The sequence below is a fragment of the Pteropus vampyrus genome, unplaced genomic scaffold (genome assembly GCF_000151845.1).
Source record: "Pteropus vampyrus isolate Shadow unplaced genomic scaffold, Pvam_2.0 Scaffold165, whole genome shotgun sequence".
Lineage (NCBI taxonomy): Eukaryota > Metazoa > Chordata > Mammalia > Chiroptera > Pteropodidae > Pteropus > Pteropus vampyrus.
The window spans coordinates 836,921-853,187 of NW_011888946.1; the positions used below are offsets into that span (position 1 = coordinate 836,921).

Sequence of the window (16,267 nt, forward strand, 5' to 3'; positions counted from 1 at the left end):
AAAAGGATTTATTGCTACTCATCTACTAGCATCCAATTAGGGCATTCAATTAAAGAAATATCCTATTTGTATGTATAGACATGTATATGTATATGTATATGTATATGTATATGTATATGTATATGTATATGTATATGTATATGTATATGTATATGCATATGTGTGTGTTTACATTTAAAACCCAATTCAAGAAAAAGCCTGATCAATCTTCAGCTTCCAGAAAAGAATTCATTTCAGAAATGCTGCAGTCATAAAATAGTCTCCAAACTTGGGATTCACTTTGTATTTTCCTCTGATTAGTAGAATTCATTCTACTTAGCTGATGTCACAATGCTAAAAAACTGAAATTTGACAACTGATGTACCATACAACTGGGGCAAGTGTGAAAAAAATTCTTAGAAATACTGGATTCTTGCTCTTGAATGTCCATAATGAAAATACTTGAGTTACCTCCAAAGTTGGATTTGTGGTTCCTATAATGCCAATATAGGGTTGTTGAGAGCCTTGATGATTTGCGAGGCATTGCCCTAAGAAAAAGTTAGACCAAGACTTTCTATAGGTAAGACTCCACTGGTGTGCATTATGTAAAAGGTGCCATGATCTGGACCACCCACTTTAAAAAGGTATGGGAATGATTGGGAACCTCACTGTCTTCTTTCTGCAGTTATTTTTATAGTTGTCAACTCCTTTCCATGTAGTTATGGGAAATTTGCCACTCAGAACATCCCTTTACGGGATCTCATTGGAGACTCTTCTTCCATCTGGGCTTGGGTAAACATTACACCACCTAGAAGTCCAGAAATTGTTAACACATTTTCCCAAAGTCTTTCTCAGATGTGCTTCTGAAGAAAAGACTGATATCCATAAGCCCACCAATGCAACCTTTCACTTGATTGCTGGCAGATTGCCCAAACCCATATTAGGGTAGAGACATTTCTGTTGTTTTCCCAAAGCTGTACTATGTCTAGTGACATAATGGTATTAGCCAAGAGCAAAGAACCAGACCCCTCATTTACACCGCAGTGCTGGAATCTCCGCTGGCAACACCGAAAACAAAGATGACAGTCATTCAAGCTGCCTTGTTGCTGGAGCACACACAAGCACCTTTAAAGTTTTGAAAGTTTTTAAAAAAGCTATTAACGTTACATGCATGATAATGATTGTAGTCCTTAAAAACAAGTCAAGTAATTTTATAGCTAAACAATTTTATTGGCTTTTTTTTTTTTTTTTTGTGAAATAAAAAACACAAACCACCATGGTTAAAGGCCATAATCAGCATCAACCAAATGAACCAGCCACTTGGTTACAGTAGCTGATAACAAACACTAGTGGATATTATTGCTTATACCCCAGGTTCATTTATACATCCATGACATTTTGGCAAGATTACAATCAAATGGGAGCTTTGGTTGTGTAAATTCAACTCTGACTACACATTGAAAACTCAACCTTTGCCATTTTATGATGGGATATATGCCTATTCTTCCTGAGTCTTGGTCTTGATATTTATCCTCTCATTCTGTCTCCTTTCTCCTTCCATAATGATTGACAATCCTATTGACAAAAAATTAAAGTAGATGCACTTACAACCATCTATTCCTACTCTACTGTCCCCCTCCCTTGTCATGAGAGGGTGATGCATTTCTGGGACTCTCCAAATTCTTATCTGGTATGTTTCCACTATCACTAATAAATACCCATCTATAATCTGGATAGACTTTCAAATATATATGATGGTCAACAATGGAGTTTGGACTCAGCTGTCTCTTTTCCAACTTCCGAAAGCTAGAAGAAAAGAAAAAAAAAACAACACAAAAATCCATAGCTTTTAGCATCAGTAAATTCACCTCCCAACAGAATAAGCCCAAGCCCCCACCATACAACCCATGGTAGATGTAGAGTTGCGGCCTTAAAATGCTGCGTATGAATGCTGTAACATTTTAATTTATAGAGAAGCAACGATTGACTGCCTCTTGAGAACTCCCCTGCTCAATACTTTCTATTTTAACACTGAAAACTCAGAATGACAAAGGGTCAGATCGAACTCACAATAGCACCATTTCCTAGACTCTTGGAATAAGATTCTTGTCTGCACTGGAAAATGCAAGGACCCCAGAAGACCCAGCCTCCAGCTTTGTGCCTTCACAGGCCCCACTGAATTTCAGCAGGGGTGGGTAGTCTGCCTTGGCCTACTTCTGCAGCGACATGGATTTTCCCTGGGAAGAGTTAAAAATATGTGTCTCACAAAGTGAAGTTGGCTGCAGGTGAGAGACCTGAGGAAGCTTGTTTCTGGTGGTGAGATGTGACAAGCCTGCAGACAGTGGGACAGAGTTCGGGGACCCTTGTCCTGACCCAACTCCATTCAAGTCAGTAGAGAATCCGCATGCAGAAGCATGGCGAGATCACAGAATACTGAGAGACATACACCCTAATACAGCAATCCAAACACCAACACTCTTACGCTATCTTTTGTATTCAGGTCCACCAGTGAGTTTGCCCTGAATAATGCTGGGATTTAATAAGCCCTTCTAATGATTATAAAGATTATCCTCTTGAATCTAGACATTTTAAACAACAGAAGATTGGATATCACTATATTTTACATGGCACATATAACCATATAATTACTAGCACTTACACGGCAAATATTGTAAATACACTTTCTTGGAGTTGACTTGGTAATTATACCAGTGTTATTCAGCAGAACAAAGATTAAACACTCTCTAACTTGCACTTTGGGGAATTTCATTCCAACCCTTTAGTTCACAACAAAAGGATAACCCTCTAATTATGTAGTAATGCTCTGTGGTCATGTGGGCAGAGAATCACAGGGCGTCTTCATGGTTAATTTGTGGCCTGTAAAATAAAGTAATACATAGTATTTTCATTTCAACAAAATACAAGAGACCATATAAAAATATTTTCCAATTTGGAATTTGAAACATGAAAGCTGGATTTTTTTCCTTTGTATAAAAAAACCCAAAATAATGGACTAAAGTTTATTAAGCCTTCTAACAAAAAATATACATATAAGTTTAAGGAATGCAGTGAGCGTCAGCTTCCCTTTTTATCCAGGCTCATTGATCGTGAGCTTGTGCTTTGATCCTAACAAAGATAAATGCACAAACGTGGAGGAAGATCAGTGCCTGAAACCTGAACTACATCTTATCTCTAATAATAAGACTAATTTTATAGTAGTGCTTTTAAAAGTGGTGTGTTGGATTACTGATTTTTTTTTTTCTTCCTCCTCAGGCGACTGCTGGAGATGAATTCCAGAAGCACCACTTTCGTCTCGAGTGATGTTTATTTAGTGCAATATCTTCCTTCTCTCGTTCCCGTTTCACGCGCTGGTAATGGTCTTCTTCCTTCAGGTACCACACAGGGGGCCAGCGGTGGCGCTCAAAGTATTCCTGGTTGTCTGGTGAAGAAAAAGGGTGACTGATCTTGTTGTTCATTGATTGCTTCTATGTGCTAGGTTCTGTGTTTAAAGCTTCACGTATATGATTAACATACATACCCTCTCAACAAGCAGATGCGCAGGGACTATGATTAGGACCATTTACCGACTGTGACACTGAAGTCACGAGAGGTAGAATCACTTGCCCTAAAGTCATATATGTGGGCACAGAGAACCTGAACCCAGGACCACTTGATTTAGAGTATAAGCTTGCCCTGAAGGCTGCCTCCCTAGACAAGGTTGCGCTGACAACTTCAGCATGCTCTGCAGCATGTCCCCCTGAACCCCACTCTACCTAAACACCCAAGCATGAAGTTCTCCAGAGATAATTTCCAATCTATAATCCCTATGTCATATCACATAAACGTGACCAGCAGCTAGTCATCGGGACCTCTTGATGAGCCGCTTGCTCCCCATTCCTTCTCAAGGGAAAAGAGAGTAAACACTTCAGAGGTGATAAGATTTGGATGAATGGGGACCCCACAGTCTCACCTGCAGATTTCGATTTGATTTCCTTGCGGAACTTGGAACAAACACTGTTGTAGTTGGTGCAGATGTGGTGCAAACACCAGGCGGCCAACTGGTGGGCATTGTGAAACTGCAGGGAAGTGACCAAAAGTGGGTCAGACTCTATTTTCTAAAGTTGGATGGTTCTTATTCCAGCCAAGTATAGCATTTGGCACACCCCTCCCTTATTCCTCGTGATAAGTGCACCAAAAGTAATCACTGTATCAGATCAGGAGTTTAAAGTATGCCTTGCCCTTTCCTTCTCCCCCGCCACCTGGCCCTCTAGTGATAAGTGACCGTGGCCTCTGGAAGGCATCAGCCAACAGCAAGCAGAAAGTAGCGATGTCATCTCCGTTTAAGGAAGCCCGGGCAACGCAATACTCCGTGTCGCATGTCAGAGCTCAGCTTGCTGGGGCCAAAGATCTGAAAGAGGAGACTGCAGAATGTGTGACTGTCCTATACCTGTCCTTTGGTTACATAAGAAGAGCAGGCAGTGTGGGCAGGGTGGAAAGGATCTGAACACCCCACCCCTCCTTTCTGAGCAGGTGCTCAGGGAGGTGGCACTAAGGTAGCTATGACTGAAAAAGACCTGACGCTTAATATCAACTCGCCCCCATTCTCCCCCAAATTCCGCAGGTCTCCTCCCATCCCTCACTCTTTTTGTCTATACCCTTTCTCAGACATTCATTCTTGTGTGTAGTGTTCTTGAAGTTTCTTGGATCAAGAGAAACTCTGAAACCTACCGGCTGGTTTCTTCTGGGGCCCACATCGCCCTGGATGGAGGCCAAGAGAAAAGCCAGAGTCCTTAGAAATTAACTCAAGAAACTCTCTGAAAATCACAACCCCAATGCCATAAATGATTTTGGCTGGTGCTTCCAATTTTTCTTGATATTAGATTTCTTTATGAAAGTAGGATTAGGGTAGTGGTGTACTGGATTTGGCTTGTACTTGCTCAAGAAAGTCAATTGTGCATATTTCTTCCCTACTCTGAGTTCAGAGACTTCACGTTAAAATTGGCCAGGTGGAAAACTTATACCATGGGCATTGTAGAATGCAACAGATCAGGGGCCGAATTGTCCCTAAGCTCGTTGTTAAATACTTAGCAGTACTCTACTGTTTTAGGGTCTAATGAATGAGCTAAGATATATGGGAGACTCCAGCCTAAACTCTTTCTCCCAAGGCCTGTTAGCACTTAGCAGTAATATTATTTCCTTGCAAATGTATATGTGGGGGAGGGATAGGGCTGGAACACAGAGCAAACAAACAGACACAACTGCAAATGATTACCTCAAGAAGACTGGTCCTATATAAAATTCTGGGTCATTTCATTTTCTCTAGGAGGAATACTTACTGGACAGAGCACAAGTCACAAACTATCCCCCAGGCCTCTTTCAAAAGACCCCAAATTCCAAGTGTGGACAACCAGTTTTGATGGGGGCTTGCTGATCCTATGCAATTGATGTCTGCTCATAGTTTTATTGTAACCTCTCTTAGGTTGTTTTTCACATTGGATTTTACTAACTGGTGCTCGTGTCTATTTCTCTCACTTGCCTCTAATTGCCCCAAGGGCAGAGAATCTACTGTTTGAATCTGCATGCCCTTTTGTCTAGGGCAGTGCCTGGTACATGGAGAGAAAATAAATACTGATTGAATGTCAAGTCAGACTGAACAGGTTATTGTAAAGTCCTAGTCTACCTTTTCCCTTTTGAATCGGCGCCATCTCCTATGGCTACAGTTGGAATGGCCTGAGTTATACCTGCTGTGTGCCTCGCTCTCCCTGAAAGCGCCTCCTCTTCCTTGATTGAGAAATATCGATTTAAATTGTCTAATGTAAGACTTAGTAAACCACTGCCCTAACTGAGAGAGGGAACAAAGAAAGCCAAAACCAACAGGTCAAAGACTGAAGAATTTATTCTTAGTTTCTTCAGAGTGTAATCTCATTGTCAGTAAGTCTACGCCAGGGACTAGATAATCTCACATATGTGCCTTGCATTATGAGAGGGCTTCCACTCTTCAGTGGTCTTTCTTGAACATTCTCTCTCACTTGATTCTCAAAATAATCTATAAGGTTGATCAGGTATGAACTACCATTCCTATTTCTTATGGATGAGGAAGCTGAGGCAGAGTTTAGCTTTGCGCCTCGAATAAGTTGTTCAGTTACAAAGCCGAAGCTGGATTTCGGACCCTCTGTAGAAGAGTGCAAGTGCGTACTGGGATTAGAGAATCACAATGTCAATATCAACCAATACTGATTTTAGAAAACCCCAGTAGAGCTTCAGTGAGATGTGCAGCCTAATGGGACTTCATGGAATTCTAGAAACTGTCTGATATTGGCCAATACATGTCCAAGAATTTAAAAAAGGAGAGTCAAAACCTTTTCCTAGCAAGCCCAGAGTTGCTCTCCCACATGTGAAGCTGGTGCCTCAGGGGACGATGGGGCTGGTGTGGGGGTGAGGTCCTTGTTGTTTTTTCAAATGAAGCCCAGCAGGGTGAATGGTGCATGAAATGTAAAACTCTCAGATCTTCTCAGTGTACGTGGGGGGGCCTCTGTGACTCAGTGGTGACATCTTTATTTAGACAGATGCAACAGTGGAATGTTTTATCAGCATTAAATGAACTAGTTGAACACACTTAAAAGGTAAAAAGCAAATTGTTACAAACCTGGGCCAACTCCAAATATGAGAGCACTTCCTCATCAATGCCCACGCCACTCATAGCAGCCTTGGTCAGCTCCTGAACAGCATGCTGCTCTGGAGAAGAGAGGGAACAGGAGCAAGTTAAACCATTTTCTGTAAGCCAGACATTTTGCCTGGAGGGTCTAGGCTGGGGCTACCTAAGAAGGGAGAAAGTATGGGACACAGCTCTGGCAGCCATCTGAATTGAATCTCAGGCCTTTCAGTACGTGAGAGTTTTGGTCTCCATTCATTGCAGTGATGACTCTGGGGATGCTTGTTAGCACTTCTGAAATAGCCAGTGTCCTCCAGACCTTTACTGTCCAGTATAGTAACTACTGGCCATGTGACATGACTTAAACTTAAATTAATTTAAGCTTAAATAAAATAAAATAAAATAAAATAAAAAATTCAGGTCCTTAGCCACACTAGCAACTTTTAAATACTCAATAGCCACATGTGTATTGGATGAGGCAGACACAGGATGTTTCCATCATTGCAGAAAGTTCTATTGGACAGTGCAGCTCTAGACAGTCCAGTACCTTCTTAGAATCCTCTAAACTCTCTAGTACCTTCCTATTTGACCATTTCCCCCCGCACCTCACTGCAAATCTCAATATTCTGATAGTAGAGAGACTGAGTAACAGGAATGAATCCATATGGGGAATTAAAAATGTGAATGCATATGTCTATCTCAACAGCTGCAGATGGGCAATGTATTGTTCAACCTCTCAAATTCTGATAAGCTGAGAGACTGTTAGCCAGAAGGAACAAAAATCCAGTTGGGAAAGCCATTTCTGCTTGGGGTCTGTGACCAAGGCTTCTAAGCTGAATTTAAATTGTGGTTCTGGAACTGAGCTGTCTTGCCTCCATTTGAGCTGTCATCTGCCTCTAGGATTCACATGCATGGGTAGTCTAGGCCCTGCATTTCTAGCTCCTTGATGTTGCTGTATTCTTATTTTATTTTATTATTTTATTTTATTTTAAATCTCTATATCATTACGTCTGCTTTTCTGATCTAATATATTGTCCAAGTCATGCTTACTTCCTGCTCTGGCTCTACCTACTTGTTAGTCGACATGTCTCTAGTCAATAAGGTATCTAGATTTGAATAGTTTCTTTGGCACACTCTTATTCAGTTGGATTGACAAAGAGCTGTTTAGAATTAAATTTCCCAGAGAAGTCATTGGGCTTTTCAATTTTAGGTAACTGCAGTATTTCTCAATATTCATTCAACACTTTGGCTTGCAAAGCATTTTCACCCCAGAAACCTGATTCTTAAACATGCTATACTTAGACTGCACAGTATACACCAAACATTATCGATGACTAAAGGACTTGTCTTAGGAAACCATATTTTAAATATTTATAACGGTTACAGCAACATTTAATAACAAAAGTGAACATACAGAGAAGTCTGTAGTCTATGCAAAGTTTTGTTGGTCAGTTTCTTTGGTGGAGAAATCAGTCCTATTGTCATCACCATACTTACTATTTAAGTAAAAACTAAACAGTCAAACGGTCTGAAAAAAGGAATTGCCCATTGTGGCCTTCTGGATTTACTATTTAAAAAGCAGTATACATTCATTTGGATCTATGTCTTCAGGTGTATTGGTTAAAAACAGTATTTAAAAAAAAAAATCACATAGCATGCTTCAACTATGTCTTGCTATCTAATTGGGGAAGGAGAAGATTAGGGGAGGATTCTGATCTCCTGTTGGTGGAATGTAGTAGAAACCTGGAGAAATAAATCTTTTTTTTTTTTCTAAAGACATTGCCAGAGTCAAGCACAGATATGACTAGTTGGTTTGTTTATACATTCATTTTCATTCACTTAATGATTCAACAAATATTTGTTGAGAACCTGATATGTATGCTCAGGCACTTTTCTGTGTGCAGAGGATAGGCCAGTGAACAAAACAGGCACTATCTCTGCTTTCATGGTTAACAGGAATCAACTAAATGTAGCGATAAACAACCAGATAGCTAACTGACATCAATGGTGCACGAACCTGAAGGTTTAAATTTAAGAAAAAGGTATTAGAATGCATATATCCTATTTAGACCTGCTTCAGCTTACCAACTGAACAAATCTAGAAATAAGATTTTGTGAAGCTAAGCTGTCTCCCTTTTTTTTCTTTCTCCTAAAATGATCTTGACAATGTCAGAACATTTTCTAAAATAGCTTAAAGAAAACCACTTATGTAATGCTGACTAGGTGCCAGACACTGTTCTAGGACTACATATACATATATATATATAGTCTCTATATCCATCTCACATACACACACATATATATACATACATTTTATGTATAATATATATCTTAACTCTTTAATCTTCATATGGCAGAATAATATTATCTCCATTTTAAAGAGAATGAAAGCTGAGACACAGAGCGGTTAAGTCAACTATGAAGTCATCGTCAGTAAATGGTGGAGTCAAAATCTCAACCAGAGTAATCTGTGTAGGCCATGTTCTTAACCACTTAACCTCCTACTACCTTTTTCTTAAAGACTGTGTCTGAACACATGTAATGGGGATAACACAGACACAATACTTTTACTTCAAATTCCATGGTCCACAAATGAGGCAGAGAGCACGAGCATGGAGGGCAGGGGCCATGCATTACCCGACTTTATATTTGTATCACCGAATGGGGCCTACCACAAAGAAGGTGCTTAAGAAATATCTGTTGAATTGAATTGGGCCATCTGATATATTTGACCAGTTCACATCATCCTATACAAAACAGTCCTATAGTGGGTGGTAAAAAATTGATTTTTAGTCCTTGGAAATCTTATTTTTGTTTAAATGTAATTTTGATAAACATGACAGTCAGAAACTGCATGGCCCCGAGTCATCAGTCTTACCTGCAAGTGCAACCAAGTGTGGCAGGCAAAATCTGTTTGCCAAGGCAATTAATTCCAGTGGGTCCAGGTCCAAGTTAGGTGACAACTGCTTGGTATAGAGATAATCCAGAACCGCCTGCATTGACATCTTGTTTATGTTTGGGAGGTACACCTGAAAGGTTATTTGAAAAGCTAAGTTCTGATGAAGAAAGCAGCGGGCACATTTTCAGGCTACGCTTCTTATGAATATCCCAACTTATGATTCGATATTGGCAAGTCTGGAACACCTGCTTTGATGCTGTGTATGGAAGTCATTCACTATTTATGGCTTTAAACATAACAGTTTGATTTGTAGGTGACAAAAGAGTGGGGCTGCCTGACAAAGCCTGATTTGGAATTTTTAAATGACTATTTGGACTTATAAATCAGACAAATGGGCTGTAAATGTATGACGACATTATGGGCCCTCTTTGCCAGCTACCTTATAATACTCTATTGTGGGGAAAGAAATTTCCTAGCAACATGACAGGTGTTGCGGGGGGAGGCAAACCACACTGTTGCTGACACGCGATAGAGCCCAGCTCTCTAAGATGTCAAAACAGAGGATATGCAACTACCCCACGTGCCATAGTGACTGACTTGATCTCGACATTCTATCAATGCATGCTAATATGATATACACACTTAATTATTTTTCCTGTGGCACAAAACCACATAGATTCAGAACTACTGGAACATTATCAGGTATCGGTAGATAGAGAGACTCCAGAGAAATCTTTGCCTGGAACTTCTGGGAGAATAGTTGGGTTGGGTATGGTGAACTCTCCCTGTAGGATTCCCCTAATCTTCTCCCTTGAGTTGTCCTTATAAATACATGCTGGAGTTTTCTAGAGAGCCTGGGAGTTCTGGATGGCTGGGCATGGATCAATGCAGATGTATACCGTACAGCAGCTACTCTTTATTGTAGATCACTAACTCCATGAAGTGGGCCCTGGTGTAGTATAGAAAGGTGCCACTGGTGTTTACTATTGGAATGATAATGATTACAAAAATTAAACTTAGTTGAAGACCTCCTATGCACAAGATACTGTGCTAAGCTTTCCACATGCATTATCTAATTTGATCTTAGGAAGAAGAGACGAGTATTTTTACTGTTTTACAGATAAGGAAATTGAGTTTCAGGGAGGTTAAGTTTCATATCCAAGGTCATAGAGCTAGTAAACGACCGGGATTGGAACCCAGGGAGTATAATTCTAAAGTCTATGTTCAGAACGTCTGTGTAGCATTAAAAATCCTTTGTGGCAATGTTTAGGTTACAGTACAATAAAGCACCATATTTCATTAACAGTTTTTAAGAATTAGATTTCTAAGTTTAAAAGGATGAGTAGTTATAAACTTCTTAATTCTGATACTTAATAAACCACTATACAGCATATAAAGATATGCATCTATAATTATATATGATTACATCTATGTTATATGTCTAAATTCAAAAAGCAGAAGTAGGCATAAATTCCCCGCCCCCCCGCCCCTCCCACTGCCTACAGCTCCTAGTCTTCCTAAGTGGTCTCCCATCCAAGTACTAACCAATCCCGACCCTTCTTAGCTTCTGAGATCAGACAAGATCAGGTATGTTCAGGGAGGCATGGCCGTAGACTTAAACTTCTTAATTCTGATACTTAATAAATTGCTATATAGCATATAAAGATATGCATCTATAGTTACATATGATTATATCTATATTATACGGCTAATCTCTCTCTCTCGATACACACACACACACACACACACATACACACACACACACGCGCGCACATACATGTGTACGTTACATACAGAGCTCATGGCCAATGCATTCTAATGGTGTGGTTCCAGAATTGTTTAAGTTGTAGGAACCTTCTATATTATTCTGCACAGCCATCAGCCACCTCAGGGAGGACATATCCTTTCAGACAGGGCTTGGCCTTGATCTGTCAAAGGAAAGGCCCAGAAAAATTCCTAGAAATATTAAGAAAATTACCTCCATCCTTCAATTAGAGTCAGTAAAAACAATTATAATTCTGTAAATAGGGTGCATAGATTATTATCATCAATGATTTCATAAGTGTGATCATTTCAAGTTTCTAGCACAAACTCTGCAATAGAATTTGGCAAGTAGAAGTTACTACTAATGCTTTTTTAAAATAATAAAGCCACTGTATTGTAGTTAATTGCTATTGCAGTGAATCTAATACTGATTGTACTTGTGTGTATGCTTACCTACATCTATGTTTATGTACACATGCATTTATCTTATACAGACATGCACATAAACTTGATTCTGTGTGTATAAGCATATGGCAAAATTCCATTTCTCTAGAATGGTGTTTGGATTAGTACAATTTTCTAGATAACTGAAGGTTAATCAAGTTGTGAAACTTTAAAATTTGAATAATTCTGATAGTGAAAGTACAGTGTACATTTTACAAAGTGCTAAGTGCTATGAAGTATTAGTGATTGTAAATATGAAAAGTCCCAGAGCTTCTTGTGAACACCTGCACTCTTAGAAATGAGAATGTCTGTTGTTTCTGAAAATAAGTGCTTATAGGACAGGGTGAGAGGCTGGGGCAGACCCAAGGATGTCACTAAAATGTTGTGTGACATTTGAAAAATCATTCACCCTCTATGACTCTCAGTTTCCTCATCTGTTACATGGGAGGAATTTGGAATAGAAGCTATCTAAAGCTTTTTCTTCTTTACTGAGATCATGAATTTCAACAATATTCAGATGACCTTAGCAGTTTTTGGTGATAGTGTGTTCTAAGTCATGGCAAAATGAACATCCTAAATTAAAAAGAAATTATTTCTTGTAGCAGGAGATGATAGATTCCAGCAAGCAGCCCTGCCCCAATATTCTCAATGTCTTTGGACTGTTTTGACATTTGTAATTATTTGTGATCTGCTGCTTCCTTCCTGCTAATGATGCCAGTATTTTTTTTTTTGAAGCTATGGCTTTTTGGCAAATAATGTTAGGCACTTGTAGAAGTAACCAGAAAATAAGAATAAACTAAAAACACTTTCAGAGCACACATTTTTTTTTTCTCATGGTTGATTTTTTAAAAAAAGCCTATTTCTGTGATTTCAACATTTATAATTAACTGTGTAACTATGGAGAGATAATTTTATAGAACTTTTTAAAAACATTATAAAATAAAGCTATATAAGAAATAGAATTAATAATTTTGTATCATATTTGCTGGATGTAACTAAAAAAAAAGTAATAAAAGAGGATATAATGCTATCCTAAACGACATCCCATATTCCAGTTTACTTGGTTTAAAATTTTAATTGCAAAAATCAGCTCAGACTATTAGGCTTATAATTAGAGATGGTTTCCCAGAGAATGAGAAAATATTCTAGATCCAGAGCATTGCTTACTACAACCCGGGCATGCATTTTTAATGAACCACTTGCTGAGTACCTCTGGGGAGAGAATTATGCTTACTGCTATATTAAAAGTAATGAGAAACACATAAGTAAAATAGTGTCTTCTTAAATATTAAATGACAAAAAAAAAGTTAAAGTAACGTCAATGGGCATATTTTATTCTTTTCTGGATATGCATGTGAATTCTATTAATGCAAAAATAAAATAGGCTGAATTTTGTGAGGGAAGTCAGATTTTCACAAGACAAAACAGTTAAAAAGTGGCCTAGAAAGGACAAATCCCAAGTGCAAATATGGGCCTAAATCAACCCTGGAGCATTTATTGAGCTGTTGAGTGCTCTTTCCTACGCCCATAACCACCTCTACAATACTCTGCAAGTTTGGGAAGGGAACTGGGGGCTTTAAATTAGAGCTTTCAGGGGAAAAAAGTCTTTAACTACTCATTGGAAAGAACTGAACAAGAATCTTGTAGGAGAATAGTTGCTATCACCTTAAGCATTTGTATGTTCTAGGCACCAAATGTGATGCTTTACACATGTACTCTCATGCCTTACCTGCCCTTTGAAAAAGGTTCTCTTGTTATCCCCACTTTGTAGATGAGGACACAGGTTTAGAGAGAACCAGTTACTTGCCCAAGGTCAAGATAAGACTAGAGTTCAAAACTACATAACTATTATAAGCTATACTGGAAATAAAGAGAAGGAGCAGAAAAAGGCAGGAATGTCAATCATTCATGGCATTCTTCATATATTGGCTAGAGGAATTTTGGCACAGACCTTTGGTCGCTTGCTTCTATAGTCTTTCTTTTTCGAGCTGAGTTGAATCTATACATACGTATTATTAGCTATTATTAGCCTTAGCCACAGCTTTAAGTGGTGAGTGATCTTGTCTTTCTAGCGGGGAGTGCTCAACAGGTGGCCTCCTCCAGGAGAGGCTACTAATCAGCTGTATACGTGTACATTCACATCCCTGCCAAGTTTTTGTTTTGGTCATGTCTCCTGCACATTTTAATCTGGAGACAATTACAGTCCATTCTGGGAAGGGATAAAGGAGATTAGCATTTGTGAGGTCAGCTCTGACAGTATCCCTTTGTGCTTGGGTTCCTGACCTTGATCAACTTCTCTCTGCTGGGTTAATTGCAGGCTCTCTGCAGCACTATCAGCACACCTTTCCGGTGAGCTAGAAAAATAAGAGAAGCAAGCCTTTGCGGTCTTTATCTCTGGAGATTATTGAAGTCGGTGAAATGCCATTCGAATGAAATTTCATTCATCGGTAGTTTCTCACATTATTTTGGAAGTAAGAGGCAAAGAATATCATCAACATTGCTGACATCAAAATAAGACTAGTGACAGCTACCATTTATGTTAATGTCTATGAGGTACTTTGCAAGTATTGACTCTTACACTTCACAACCACACAATGGGCTATTATCATGTTTTCCAGATGGGGAGACTGAATCTCAGAAAAGTTGTCACTCATCCAAGGCCACACAGCTCGTATGTGGAGGAGCTGGGATTTGAGTCCCACAGTCCCTTCACTGGGTGGCCTTCATGAGCTGTAGATAACAACTCAGTAACAATTCTCCGAAACACCTCTGATGGCACAGGAAAGACTTTATTTAGTTAGAGGTGAGAACCTCCTGATTTAAAAAGGCTGGTAGACTACCAGAAGAGGTCGTCAGGATAATTCCAACATCTTTGTCCCAAACAACAGACAGCCTTTTGCTGGGAGTTGGTTTAGGAGCAGCTGCAGTTTGTTCTGGAAGCAAGAGAGTGGCCTAGTGACCTCTTCAGCCCCAGCCATCCTTGGCTTGTGATTCTAAAATTCTGCTTCTCTACTTGGGGATGCAAATGCAGGCTTCTGGGTCACAATGGGAGTGCTCAGATTTCTGGTATGAGCGCCCCTTTTGAAAAGTTAGCCATTGTTTTCTGTATTTCTTTTAAAAGTTTGGAGAGGTGCTGAGATGAGCAAAACAAGCCTCTTAGGACAATAAACTTGATGGGGTGTCCCCATGTTTCTTTTTTTTTTTTTAAAGATGGTCAAAAAATACTTGCAAAACTCAACAAAAATGCTTGCTTACCTCTATACTAAAGTTATAAGTACTTGAGTGGAATTTTTCTTACTTTTCCAACAGAGTTTGTAAAAAGATGAAGCTAGGGGGTGTCCAAGATACAGCTTGCTCTGCTCTAAGAATATCCCTTTTTCGAACACAAGTAACCCAGAGGCTTCCACGAGACCTAAGCCCTTTGAGGGGCATGTTCAGAGGAGTAACCATTTAACCATTTGCTCCATTACTGTTTCTCCACCGTTAACAAATCCTCAGAGAAGGCAAATCAGGGCAGAGCCTTGGGGAGTGTTTGTAGCTCAAGAGGACTTCAAAGGCAATCTAGTGCATCCCTAATCTTGCAGATGAGGAGACCCAGGTACAAGGAGGTGGCTCATCTGATTAGGGCCGGAGCTGTCTCGAACTTCTAGAAGACAGGCTCTGCCCTCTCGTATATGCTTTTGATAGTATCTTGTCTGGTGACATTTGTTAAAAAGTATAGCTGATCATGTTTTTAGGTTACAGGAGAGCTGTGGGGATAGAAGTATATACTACATGTAACGCTTAGGTGCTCACACATAACAAGTGAATAATAAACAATGTTTCCTTATAATTGCAGAATTAAGAAGAGGGTGACCTGACATTGGAGCACTGCCTAAGCAACTATTTCATGGAAGTAGTTAAAGCATTGAAGTCATCTGGCTAGTAAAATGCTTTATACAAATATACACGCATATTCATAAAGATACCACTTAGGCATTTTAGAAAGCACGTACCTCACTGTTGGTGCTTTCCACAAATGACCCCCCGAACATGGCAGCCATCCACTTGCAGCTACAGATCAGCAGTGGTTTGTGGGCACTGATGGCTCCATCATCCAATTTGAATGTCACATCTGCCCAAGGATTGAGGAAACACCACCATGAGCCAGCCTTGCTGAGATTTCACCTATATTCATCAATTTACATCTCTTGTACTTTTTCTACTATATCTTTACTTACTGATTTTGGGTCAACTCTGACCCGTGGCACATCCAGTTCCCTCTATGTTCTCCAAGGATTAAGGAGTAAGCATTTGAAATTACACACAGGGTCACAACACCAATTCTCTGAACCGTAAAGTAACATAAAGGAAAGGAATAATTTTTTTCCCTCCCTATTATAAACAATTTCAAATTTACAGAATAGTAGAAAGAATACTACAATGATAACTCGTTTATTACATTGTTAATATGTTACCATGTTTGCTTTAGCTATATGTGTATATATACATTTTTATATATGTGTAGACATTTTTAAGATAACATACTT

General features: G+C 39.3%; 1 protein-coding gene and 1 pseudogene across 4 annotated transcripts in view; both read right to left on the reverse strand.

Moving 5' to 3' along the window:
- Window positions 1–1,188: 1,188 nt before the first annotated feature.
- RHOBTB1 (Rho related BTB domain containing 1) overlaps window positions 1,189–16,267 on the reverse strand; it is a 61,608-nt gene continuing 46,529 nt past the window's right edge. For all 4 annotated transcript variants that reach the window (XM_011370220.2, XM_011370222.2, XM_011370221.2 and 1 more), the window contains 5 exons: window positions 15,734–15,852; window positions 9,510–9,660; window positions 6,626–6,714; window positions 3,950–4,055; window positions 1,189–3,418 (listed from right to left, as the gene is read on the reverse strand). In XM_011370220.2, the coding sequence (XP_011368522.1) occupies window positions 3,249–3,418; window positions 3,950–4,055; window positions 6,626–6,714; window positions 9,510–9,660; window positions 15,734–15,852 (635 nt within the window). In that variant the 3' untranslated portion in view covers window positions 1,189–3,248. The remainder of the gene's footprint in view (window positions 3,419–3,949; window positions 4,056–6,625; window positions 6,715–9,509; window positions 9,661–15,733; window positions 15,853–16,267) is intronic.
- Window positions 11,027–11,145, reverse strand: LOC111745786 (annotated as a pseudogene).